This window comes from Crinia signifera, chromosome 6 (genome assembly GCF_055691185.1).
Source record: "Crinia signifera chromosome 6, ASM5569118v1, whole genome shotgun sequence".
NCBI classification, from domain to species: domain Eukaryota; kingdom Metazoa; phylum Chordata; class Amphibia; order Anura; family Myobatrachidae; genus Crinia; species Crinia signifera.
Window position 1 is genome coordinate 163,040,943 of NC_139222.1, and position 12,117 is coordinate 163,053,059.

Genomic DNA, 12,117 nt, shown 5'->3' on the forward strand with positions numbered 1-12,117 from the left:
TTCAGTCTGGTGACCACTCTACAATATAAATCCTATTCTGTAGACCACCATATCATAGGTGACCTCGCTAACATTTTGCTGGCTACTTGCCAGTGCAAACCCCAGTCTGGTGGTTAATACACTGAAATTGGATATTATTATTAGTCATACTGTTAGTGCCAAGAAACTGTCACAACCACTAGAGAATTCGTATGTTCTAATTGGTAAATAGCAACAGCCAGCTACTTGCACAGTAGACTATGCCAAAGTACATTAACCAGTTAGATGACCAAAGCTGTTATGACGGTTACCTCACAAATCCCCTAGAGACAAGGGCTTCAGGTGTCAGGTGATTTAGATTGTGGCCACTGCTGTGCAGCTAGGTATTTTGGGCTGAGGATTTTGAGACTGGGAATCAGAAAGCAAAATTTGGATGATATGGGAAAAGGCAGCAAACATGTCTTAAAAAGGTAAGGTGCAAGATGCAGCGAAAATGATTGGCAGTAAGATAAAAGCATTTTAACAAGAAATTGATTAACCTTCTGCGTATAATGGTGAATGCAGGGCTGGCTATTTTGGTTATGTTTGTAACAGGTTATAGGCTTGCTAAATAATTACAACTCATACAACATTGAACGGTTTTAAATTGTTAAATGGGTTATGTTTTGAGCATTCAAAGGGGACACCAATAATAAGGGGGATCCTTAGTACAGACTGTGAACTTCCTCTTCCCTCTAGTTCTCCCCTAACACTATCCATGTCACCAGTGACCTGCTTCCTTGCCTTCCGCTCCCCTGTTTCCTATATGTTGGGTTCAGAGGCGTAGTTCTAAATTTACTCCTGCAACCCACCACTATTTGCTCATTTAAGATACAGTGAGTCACCTTACCATTTCCACTTTTTTGTCCTACACAGTTGGTATATTTATATTAATGTTTTTATCTATGTTTTGCATTGTTTTCATACTTCTATATATTTAGCATTATGGAGGAAATTAACTAAGATGTGTATTGTACTTCACATGTGATATTGCTATGGGCAACCAACTAGAATCTACTTCTTATTTATTTAGCACCCTCTAGAAGATGGTAGACAGGATCTGATTGGTTGCCATAGCAACATCACATGTGAACTAGAATACATATCTTAGTAAATTTCCCCCTATGTGTCTGTGCACACTTGTATAACACCTTATAAGTAAAGAAACAATACCAAGGAGGAATCATTTATGGAGGGATTGGCACTGAAAAGGGTACTGGCAAGTCCATTAAATAACAAATGATATGTACCTGCAGAAGTGACTATGTCTATGTCCAGTGTAAATTTGTGAGTGCTGTATAAAAGTAATTTATCATCATTAGTTTTATGGCAAAATGGGTGACTATGGATTTCTGTGTAAATGTCATGCATGACAAACTGGAACTGTATATAAGTTAATGTTTAGTGAAGTTATAAATCTCATTGTGATTAATGGGTGTTTTGATTATATAACATAAAATGCAAATGTATAACAGCACTGTATGGTTGAAATGTACTTCTGGGAAAGATATAGAATTTTGTGAGTGAAGGTGGATAAAGAAATGAAATTGTGTGCAAAGCAGAGAGGATAATGTGTTTAGGGGGGAAATGGTCATAAACTGCTCTTATATACTGGACACCACACCTTTATGCTAAAATATAAAACTAGGGGGAATATTTATCAAAGTATGGAAAGCAATATCAGCTCCTTACTGACATTTTTCAAACAGCCTATATAATGACCGCAAATGCAGGGTTGCACTGGGACTTTGAAATGGTTCAGTCCCAGTGCAACCCTTCATTTTGGTCCGTTCACAACGCTTCCGCGAACCGGCAATAGTGCCGGTTTGCTGATGTCATGTGGGGGCGGGGCAGAGCAGTGGAGCATCATTGGGTATTGGCATGTTGCTACCGGTTTACGGGACCCGGTAACCCCTTTCACATCGCACCAATTACCGGGTCAAACCGGCTAGAAACCAGCATGAACCCGGTAACTAGGTGCAATGTGAAAGCGGTATTAGTGGTTTATTTTAATTCACTTGATCTCTGCTGTGATAAATACTCCCCTATGCAATTTGGATACAAATAAATATGTTTTCCAAAAAAAAAAAACAATCAGATTTTCAGGATCCTCCTGACCATTCCGGGATTGTTGGCAATTATGACTACATGGGAGAATACATACATATAAAAGGTTGCAAAGGACAAGTCATCATTTGAAAGAGAGCAAGTTTACTCATAAGAAATTCATAAAACTTTTTTCACGAGACATTCCCCAGAAATAATGTTCTGGAGAGTAGCTGATTCACCCTTAAACAGAGCTGTACCAGAAACAGATAGAACAGCTGATCTACTCTAAACAATGAAGACTGGAAGGGAGGGACATTTAAAACAGACCGCAGATGGTAGAACCATTTTCCATTTAAAAGCCAAATATGGGCACAGTATTTGCCAATGGCAAGAGGCAACCTATTAAATCTTACATGTACAGTATATGTGATTGCTTGCAGTCATTTACCACACAACAATTTATATAAATACATACATGTCATTTAACCATTGAAATGTAGATTAAGTACTAATACAAGAGAAGTGGAAGAAATGTATTCTAACCTGAAAGTAACAATAAGCAACAATCAATAAATATGAATTTACAGCAGACTGTCATTAAGAACAGGTGCACAGTCTAATAGATGCCAGTGATTGCTGCACTTTCCATAAAGCTTAGATCATTTGTGTGAATTTACATAATTAAATCCTTGATAGTGCAGGTTTGCACTGTGTCATACTACCACCTAACAGAGATGAAGAGATTTAGATGTTGGGGCAGATGTATTAAGCCTTAAAAAGAGATAAATGCAAGGGTGATAAATGTCCAGCCAATCAGCTCCTTACTGACTTTTTTCAAACACAGCCTGTAACATGGCAGTTAGCAGGTAATCGGCTGGGCGTTTATCTCTCTTTATCACCCTGGCATTTATCTCTTGGTAAGGCTTAATACATCTGCCCCAATGTTCTCAAAGGTTTGTTTAAAAAAAATGGGGCAGATGTATTAAGACTTAACAAGAGATAAATGCAAGGGTGATAAGGAGAGATCAGTGGCGTAGCTATGTTTTGGGCGCCCCCCCGCCGTTAGGGGGGGGCGCCCCCCTCGCCGCCGCCCCGCCAAGCACCCCAACCCCCCCCCCCCCCCAGCCTTACCTATCGCGCTGGTCCCGGCGGCTCCGTTCTTCTGCTGAGGACCACCACAAAATGGCCGCCCCTATACAGCAGACAGTTTCAGAGAACTTTGTGCTATATGGGGGCGGCCATTTTGTGGTGGTCCTCAGCAGAAGAACGGAGCCACCGGGACCAGCGCGATAGGTAAGTGACAGTCTGTTGGGGATTGGGGGAGGGTTTAACTATAGCACCACAGCCCCCGGCGCCCCCACATGCACAGCGCCCCCCCCCCCCCCGCGGTGGCGGGGGCTGCGGTGCTATAGTTACGCCGCTGGGAGAGATAAATGTCCAGCCAATCAACTGCTAACTGCCATGTTACAGGCTGTGTTTGAAAAAAGGCAGTAAGGAGCTGATTGGCTGGACATTTATCTCTCTTTATCATCCCTGTTTTTATCTCTTGTTAAGGCTTAATACATCTGCCCCATAGTTTCCTATAATGCTTCCTTCATAGAGGTAGGTGCATTCTCTGCCGAAAAAGAAAGTGTCACTGTGATTTTTTGCTTTGTTTTCACCCAATTCACAGCGAGTATGCGGAAATGAGTCAGGTGTACGTGACACAAAGGGTCACATGAAGGTGACAAGGTTGACCTGTCTGCATATGCCTATATCGCATGTTTGTGCGCAGATAATGGTGGAATGTGACCCATGTATCACCCTCTCTCTGTCACTCGTCACCTCAGCTCCTAGTAGAGTGACTGGAATACTGTACCTTAAGAAAGAAGGGACACGGGTGGAGTATGTGAACGTAGAAAACTATACAATACATAGTGACAGTGTAATGACTAAATGTGTTTATATGGCATTTACCACTCTAATCTTTTAACTATCATATACAATGAAATGAACAAAAGCTTAAGCCAACATATAATATATGCACAGTATGTAACCTTTATTCATATATGGCTAGTCATTTCTTTCATACGCATAAATGTAAAGAACCATAGAGGGGGAGAGACTTGTTTTTATCTACATCAGTTATAGTGTTGACATGATGACAGGTGTGGGCCCCAGTGAGTATCTGAGAAATAATGCCCTTCCTTTTCACCCAAACAAAATTACAGTATTATCATTCAAATTATATTTACAGTATAGAGAGCATTCTTTAACAAGCGAACATTTTACTAGGCGTGGAGTGTAAATGACACAACAATGTGTAATGTACAAAAATGGAGTGCTAGATGATCGGTTATATAGTAGTGTGTTCAGTTAATACCTGAAAAGATGTTACTGTCATTTTCATTTAAATTCCAGATTCATAGCAAAATGTAAAGGCCCATACACACGTGGCGATTTCAGCCCTAGTCAGATCGCTTAGAAATTCATCATGGATCGCTCTGTGTATATGGCCTACGGCGATGTACATTGCAGGGGAGATCTTGAGTGCATTCAGTCAAAAATCTAGTCAGATCGCCAGTTTTCTCACCAGAGACTGGTCAGCACAGATTGCTCAGTACACATCAGTGGTGCATGGCATGTGTTTCAACGATGTGTGTCATCACATGTGTGTCAGCGATCTGTGCTAAACTAGTCACTCAGCAGTGGGCTGAAGTCACCCTGTGTGTATGAGCCTTAAGATTGCTAAATAATACTGTCTGTATCGTTAATATTATTTAAATGATATATGGTTGATGGTGTGGAACAGAAGGAAGACTGGTGTTTCTCAGCTGCATATTCATAGGAGTCAATTCAATTAGGATCAAATTGATTGATCTGACAATGGCATCCATACTCGCGCCCCTCACAGTGCGATCTCACTGTGGATTATCTGATGTTTGTATGCAGCTTGATGGGGTAGCAAATTTAAATCTGCAAATCTGGAAACACCGTAAATGCTACAAATAGCCTTGCTTGTGTGCATGAGATGTTTGTGTCTAATTGAATTGACCCCGTACTGTAGCTGTCCACATCTGTCATTGTGCCATCACTGAAGAGAACATAAATGGTCTATCCCTCTCTGTGGTTTTTTACATATATGTGTATGGATTAAATGACTCTCCATACATGGAATATGTAGATTTAAGCAACTGGTAATTAGATAGTCAAGTAAAGAACAAACAAAGTGTATACTCAACATTTTACTTCCATGCTATTTATGCTGACTGATACCTCTTCCTCAGGTTATTTTATCATAATCACATCACAAGCTGCGTCCATGTGCAACAGTGTCCGAGTTTCTGGGCACATGTAATGTATTCATTTAGTTGTACAGTGCCAACCTACAGTAGATGAGCCTTTTTTTGTGTTTGCATCCAGTTTGCCCACGTGACAAGCTAGCCTTAAGGAGTGGTGATTAGAGAGAAAACTATAATAGCAGATACAATATACCATTGAATCATGTAATTGCTACCATTAACTCATGATTATATTGCTCTGTAATTTACGCAGGAAGCAAGAACATACTATTGGAAGGAGAGGTCATAAGCATGGGTTCCCATTGTAGAGCATATAAACAGTAAGTCATTTACTCTACTCTCGCTCAGCTTTTCTCCTCAACCCACCAACCATGTGAAGAGGGTCCCTGTGTGAACTGCGGGTTTAGCTGCCCCATTGTTCTCTGGGTCACTGTGTTCTGTCAGCTTTGGCACGTTCCTGATACAGAGGTGGAGTCGCCCCAGGGTGTGCAAGAAAATCCTTTCTTCTAGTTCATTGTGTCATCGCAGCATGCTGACTCTTGCCTGACATCTCAGCGGAGGGATAACGGTGATGATTGCAGAGTGTGGGGGATGGCATTAGAGATGTATGAGTGCAAAATGATACCTGATTCAAATTGTAGGAGATACGTAACAGAAGTCAATGATTTCTCATTCATCTTACCATTGTCTACCCCCTTGTGTATTCCTTACATTTCGTGTAATATTCTGTTAAAGTAGTTCAAAATGACATGATTCTTAAGCACATCAATTTGAAGAAGTTTAACTGTTATCTAGACATTGTTGAAACTGGCAACAGAACATTGCGATATTGGGCAAATGGCAGTACTCCTGCTCCCAAACTGGCCACCACACCAAATAATATTACAGTGGAGATCCATGCTCATAAGTTTACATGCCCTAGCAGAATTTGTGATTTTTCTGGCCATTTGAAAAAGCTGTTGAAACGCGTTGGTGATTGACACCACAACCCCCCCCCCCCCCCCCCCACTAACGCTGCTAATCCAGTTAGGGTGCGTACACACGTACAGATTTTTCTGTCTGATCTATCTGGTGGGAACAAAAACCTAGAAATGCATGGGAGCAAATGACAATCAAAAAATTGTGCCCAAACGCTTGAAAACAGACAGTTCAGTAAAACAAATTGTTTAAATCATTCTGATATAACAAATTTATCAAAGCATTTATTTTTTTCTGTTTTCCTGCATTTGGGTGGAAATTTTTGATTGTCATTTGCTCCCATACATTTCCAGGTTTTTATTCCCACCAGATAGATCAGACAGAAAAATCTGGATGTGTATACGCACCTTTAGACCACCCCTTGAACCATTTGGAGTGGTTTCCCTCATTGACGGGCAAATCCGAGCAATACAAGGATCCAGGATTCCAATTAGGCTTCAAACATCATTATGGAGGAATGCCACCCTCTCTAATCCTGCCTACCCTAGGATCAAGTGAACCCCCACGGCTTCAGATATTTCATCAACTTGGAGGAACGCCACCTCCATTATCCAATTGAATGAAGCATACAAAGGGACTGTTACCAACAACTTGGATCAACTCTTTTGGGCCCAAAAAGAGGGACTCTGCACAATTGAGGGGATATTACTGCTATTCTTTCCTAATACTGAATGCAGCTATTTCTTCAAAATTACCAATTTTATTGTTCATTTATGAACTTTTTTTAATAAACAAATAAATTTTCTTCTTTTTAAAGTATATATGTATTAATAAATGCACACTATTTTTTATTTAATCTTATTGTATTACAGTTATTATTTATCATCTGTATAGCGCAACCACCATATATTCTTTTGTTATTAAAAAGGGAGTGACACCCCTTTTTCTGTTGCAGCTTGGCATGGCAACTTTATTACAGGCGCCCCTACAGCTAATCAAGTATCTGTTTTTCATCTACCTACCCGTTGGTGTCTGAATCCCTCTTCTGTGTCATCTGGGAGCCTCATCGAGTGAAGTGAGAGGTCCAAACTGCCGATGACTGTGATCAGCACTGAATCATGTAATCATGACCCTACCCCCACTTCACAGTGCTGGTAATTGTGGTCAGTGCCTACTTGGCTGTCCCGTCCAGCCAAATGTTGGGCAAGTATGATTTAACTATACCTTTGAATAGATTAAATATTTCAAGAGTCTCTCCATAAAATATTATATATTTTGATGCACAGCCAGGATTATCGTAATTTTTACACAATTCAGCAAATTTGTTACATAACATAATTTGAATTATATGCAGTACTAAAAGTTAATGTGCCAGTTAGGCATTGGTTCAAATGTTTAATACATTTCAAAACAGTGGATCTTCTCCTCCAAAATTTTCCTTGCTCTGTTGGCCATATGAAGTGTAAAGATACATCACATGTGTTTTAGAAATGTAACCATGCCACACCACGGATGTAAATAGTTAAATGTTTATATATAGTATAATATGTTAGTACAATCCATAAAAGTAAAACTGAACATAACAAATGTATGAAAAAAAAACGCGTCCTCCGACTTTTTCATTACCCCACTATCCACGTCGGCGTGGAGTTGATCTTACATAGTGTGGCGAGCGCAGCAAGAGCAGCGTGGCAAGAGCAGCGAGCCCCGTGAGGGGACGCGGAATACATGTAAAGTAATCCGCATTCCCTAGCAGGGCTCGCTGCGTTCGCCGCGCTTCGGGCTCGGTGGCTCGCTGCGCTCGCTACACTATATAAAATCAACTCCACACTGACGTGGATAGTGGGGTAATGAAAAAGTCGGAGGACGCGTTCCGCTGATGCTCGCCACGCTTCGGGGTGGCGTAGATAGTGTGTGTGTGGGAGGGGTGCGTTACATCTAACGCACCCCCCCCCCCCTGGGACATACAAAAATATTATTGTATACCTAATGTCATGGCATCGCACACCCTATAAAATAATCGCTTGCGATTTTGCGGGACATGCGATGCAATGCGATGCGATATTGTGATATTGCGATGCGATTTCCCTATGGTGCCGTACGTAGAAAATGTGGGCACCGTGCTAGGAAACAAGTACCTTACTATCTTCTAGAATGTGCTAAATAAGAAGTAGATTTTGATTGGTTACCTATAGCAACATCCCATGTGAAATAGAACTTTAAATAGAACAGAATCTTTGTAATTTTTCCCCATAGGGGTCTACCCAAGGTCAAATAGACTCATATTGCCTCTGTTGGGAAAGTCTATTATTGCAAGTGATAGTCTTCACCAGAGGTATTCTGGGGAAGCCAATTTATCATGTCCAGCTGTGGTCATGATAAAAAATTATCAAATAAAAAAAAATTAAATTTATTTTAAAGAATACATTGAGGAACTGGTTGTGGATGCACTTTTTTCTACTAAATTGGCTGGGCAAGCGGTAAAACTATTCTAAACTCTGCTGTTCGGTGTAACTTAAGGCCCATACACACTAGGTGACTTTGAGCTGAAAACAGCTCAGTTTTGTCTATTAAGCGGCTTTCAGCTCAAAAGCCACCTAGTATGTACTAGTCAGCGACAAGCGGTGAGCGCTAATGCACTCTCCCATATCATCACTGGCAGGGGCTGGCTGGCAACTTTTAGCCTGGAGGGCAAGTCCAGAGCACTGGCCCATAAGTAGGACCCCACCGGCTGCTCCCTGTATCATAGGTGCCGATTTATGTTTTTGCTGGTGGGTGCTCAAGCCAAAAATATAGGTGAGTGGCTTCCTGGGAAAGGGGAATGGCCACAAAATAACACTGATTTATATTACGCAGAACAGTTGTCTCCAATATTCAAATTATGGCAACAGTGCAAAATACATAAAGGGGAGTGCAGTGGGACATGGGCGGGTGGGCCGCTGCCAAGTGGGTGGGTGCTCATCAATTTCCGTGGGTGCTCGGGCCCTCAAGCACCCACAGAATCGGCACCTATGCCCTTTATAATAATAGGATCCCCACAGGCTGCTCCCCCTGTATAATATAAAGACCCCCACAGGCTGCTCCCCCTGTATAATAGGACACAACGGGCTGCTCCCCCTATATAATAGGACACAACGGGATGCTCTCCGTGTTATAATAATAACAGGACACCACAGGCTGCTCCATTGCGTAAAAGACAGGACACCACAGGCTTCTCCCCCTGTATAATATAATAATAGTAATGCCATGACACAAATTATTATACAAGGGGAGCAGCCTGTGGTGTCATGGCATTACTTTTATATTATACAGGGGGAGCAGCCTGTGGTGCCATGGCATTATTATTATACAGGGGGAACAGCCTGTGGTGTCATGGCATTATTATTATTATACAATAATGCCATGACACCACAGGCTGCTCCCCCTGTATAATGTGTCGTGGCATTACTTTTATATTATACAGGAGGAGCAGCCTGTGGTGTCATGGCATTTTTGTATAATAATAATAATGCCATGACACCACAGGCTGCGTTGACCTCAGGACACCTCAGTGAGTTTGATTCTCACTTCCTGAATTTTTCCTGCTGCAGCCACAGATCAGTCCCCCGACTCGTCCAGACTCCAGCGTGTGTGCCTGCTTGCTTCCTTAGTCTGCAGACGCGTGGGTGGGAGGCGTCATTGTCATGACGTCCACACCCAGCGTCTGCAAGTGCTGGGTGATCAGAGGGAACAGGCTGCTGGCCCGGGCCCTCCTCCACGTAGCTGTGGAGGCCGGCGGCCATGTTTCTGTAGCCGCAGCCCGCAGACATATTTTAAAAGGCTACAGGAACATGGCCGCCGGCAGTGCAACGTAGGTAAGGCGGAAGCTTATGGTTACTCTGTTGGTAGAGAAGGAATAGGGTTAGGCAGCTTACTGTAAGTGTAATTAATGGGATGCTACTGTTGGTATTTTGTTGGTAGTCCTGGCTGTCGGCATCCTGTACCCAACCCATAATATATATAGAGAGTCTTGCTGTCCCTCCCACGGGTCATAGTGTCCCGTGGGTGGGGGCAGTTGGGGGAGCTGGAGGTCACTGCTGCTCTGCTCTGTGTTTTCTGAAGAGATGCCCTATGCATGTGCACAACATCTCCAAAATGGGGGTTGCATTGAGGGCCATACCCACTCTGACTGAGGCCATGTCCCACCCAGTAGCCCCGCCCTCTTTCAGATGCATTTTTAAAGATGCCAAAGTTGGAAGGTATGATAATGGCACTGCAGTTAAAATAACTGTAGTCTCAGTTCTGCTGATTCAAAGCATATAGGTGGTGCTCTAGCTATTTCTAGGGGATGCAATCAAGGAGGGTTAGGGCTGTAGTGATAGTGGGTTCTCTGTCAGTATTCTCTGTATCAGGATGCTGGCCTTATGACAAACATCATTCCTGCTGGGATATCCCATCTGTAGTGAAGGGAGCATGTTATACTGCTCTGTTTATTAGATTTGATGTGGAATGGTTGACACTGAACAATGAATTTCCATTGGTTAATATCTGAAAATGTAAATGTTTAAGTTTATTGGTATTTTAAATAGTTTCACCATTTACTTATATATAAGATTATTGCTTAATACATTTTTCACTATGTTACCTTTGGTTTTAGTAACTTCATGACTTCCCTACTGCACATTGCAGAAATGTCTCATACAGTATGTGTCAAATTTCCTTTTCACCAATTTCTGTAATTATGCTAAGTGCCAAACCATTGTGAAGTCACAAATATACAGCAGCACGGATGGTGTAGTGGTTAGCATTACTACCTCACAGCACTGAGGTCATGGGTTCAATCCCTACCATGGCCCAACTGTGCGGAGTTTGTATATTCTCCCCGTGCTTGCGTGGGTTTTCTCCCACAATCCAAAAATATACAGGTAGGTTAATTGGCTTCCAACAAAATTAACCCTAGAATGTCTGTGTGTGCGTGTACATGTGGTAGGGAATATAGATTGTAAACTCCACTGGGGCAGGGACTGATGTGAATGTTCAAATATTCTCTGTAAAGCTCTGCGGAATATGTATGCGCTATATAAGATGCGCTATATAAGAAACTGTTAATAAACAATAAATAAATATACAGTATGTAGTTATTAGGGCTAAACAAGGGCAATGACGATACTATACGTGGTATATCTCCTGTATGTGAGCTTTTTACTGATACATAGATTTAGTTGTTGCACTTCCGTAGTGTCTTAGTGGTTGGACAGAACGAATGCCAGGCACTACATGCCATTATACAGTTTTCTATGTTTTTTTTTTTTTGCTTTTGTTTTCACACAAGACAGTTTTGTATCACTGACAAATTCACAAATAGTAATTACCTGAACTCTTAATATCTATGTTATGTGTATACTAGTCCGTAAAACTTCATGAATAAACACAGCACAAATGATTATTAAGTTCTGTGACTAAGCAACTTTTCCTGATTGAACTTAGTTTTTTTTTGTGAAATCCTGACAAGCTGAAGGAGCCCCCTTACCTGTGTAGGATGACTTCCTCATGGCACCCCAAAGTTTCTCCTGCAGCCTCTGGAACTAAGATCCTCAGGGAATTATGACCTCCCAGAAGAGACAAATGCAGAATGGGGAGGAGGACAGAGAGGCTGACACTTAGAGATACACAATCAGTACACTCCCATTTGTTGGAAGGAACACACCTTTAGTGAACTGCACAGTTATGGAATACACCAATGCACTCCCTGACAGAGGGTATAACTGGCACATTGTGTCCGACATTATTTGTTAACCCGTACTATCTATCTGCAAGTATACAAGGTGTTAACCCTTGACAGCTAGGGAATCTCTAACCAGAATGAGGATTG

The 12,117-nt window shown here is 41.8% G+C and overlaps 1 protein-coding gene across 1 annotated transcript in view; it reads right to left on the bottom strand.

Annotated features, from left to right (window-relative positions):
• The window catches only part of SEPTIN9 (septin 9), a 207,456-nt gene extending 195,553 nt beyond the window's left edge, over positions 1-11,903 (bottom strand). The window contains exon 1 of the mRNA XM_083147870.1: positions 11,776-11,903. Coding sequence (XP_083003996.1) covers positions 11,776-11,797 — 22 coding nt within the window. The 5' untranslated portion in view covers positions 11,798-11,903. The remainder of the gene's footprint in view (positions 1-11,775) is intronic.
• Between the last annotated feature and the right edge of the window lie 214 nt (positions 11,904-12,117).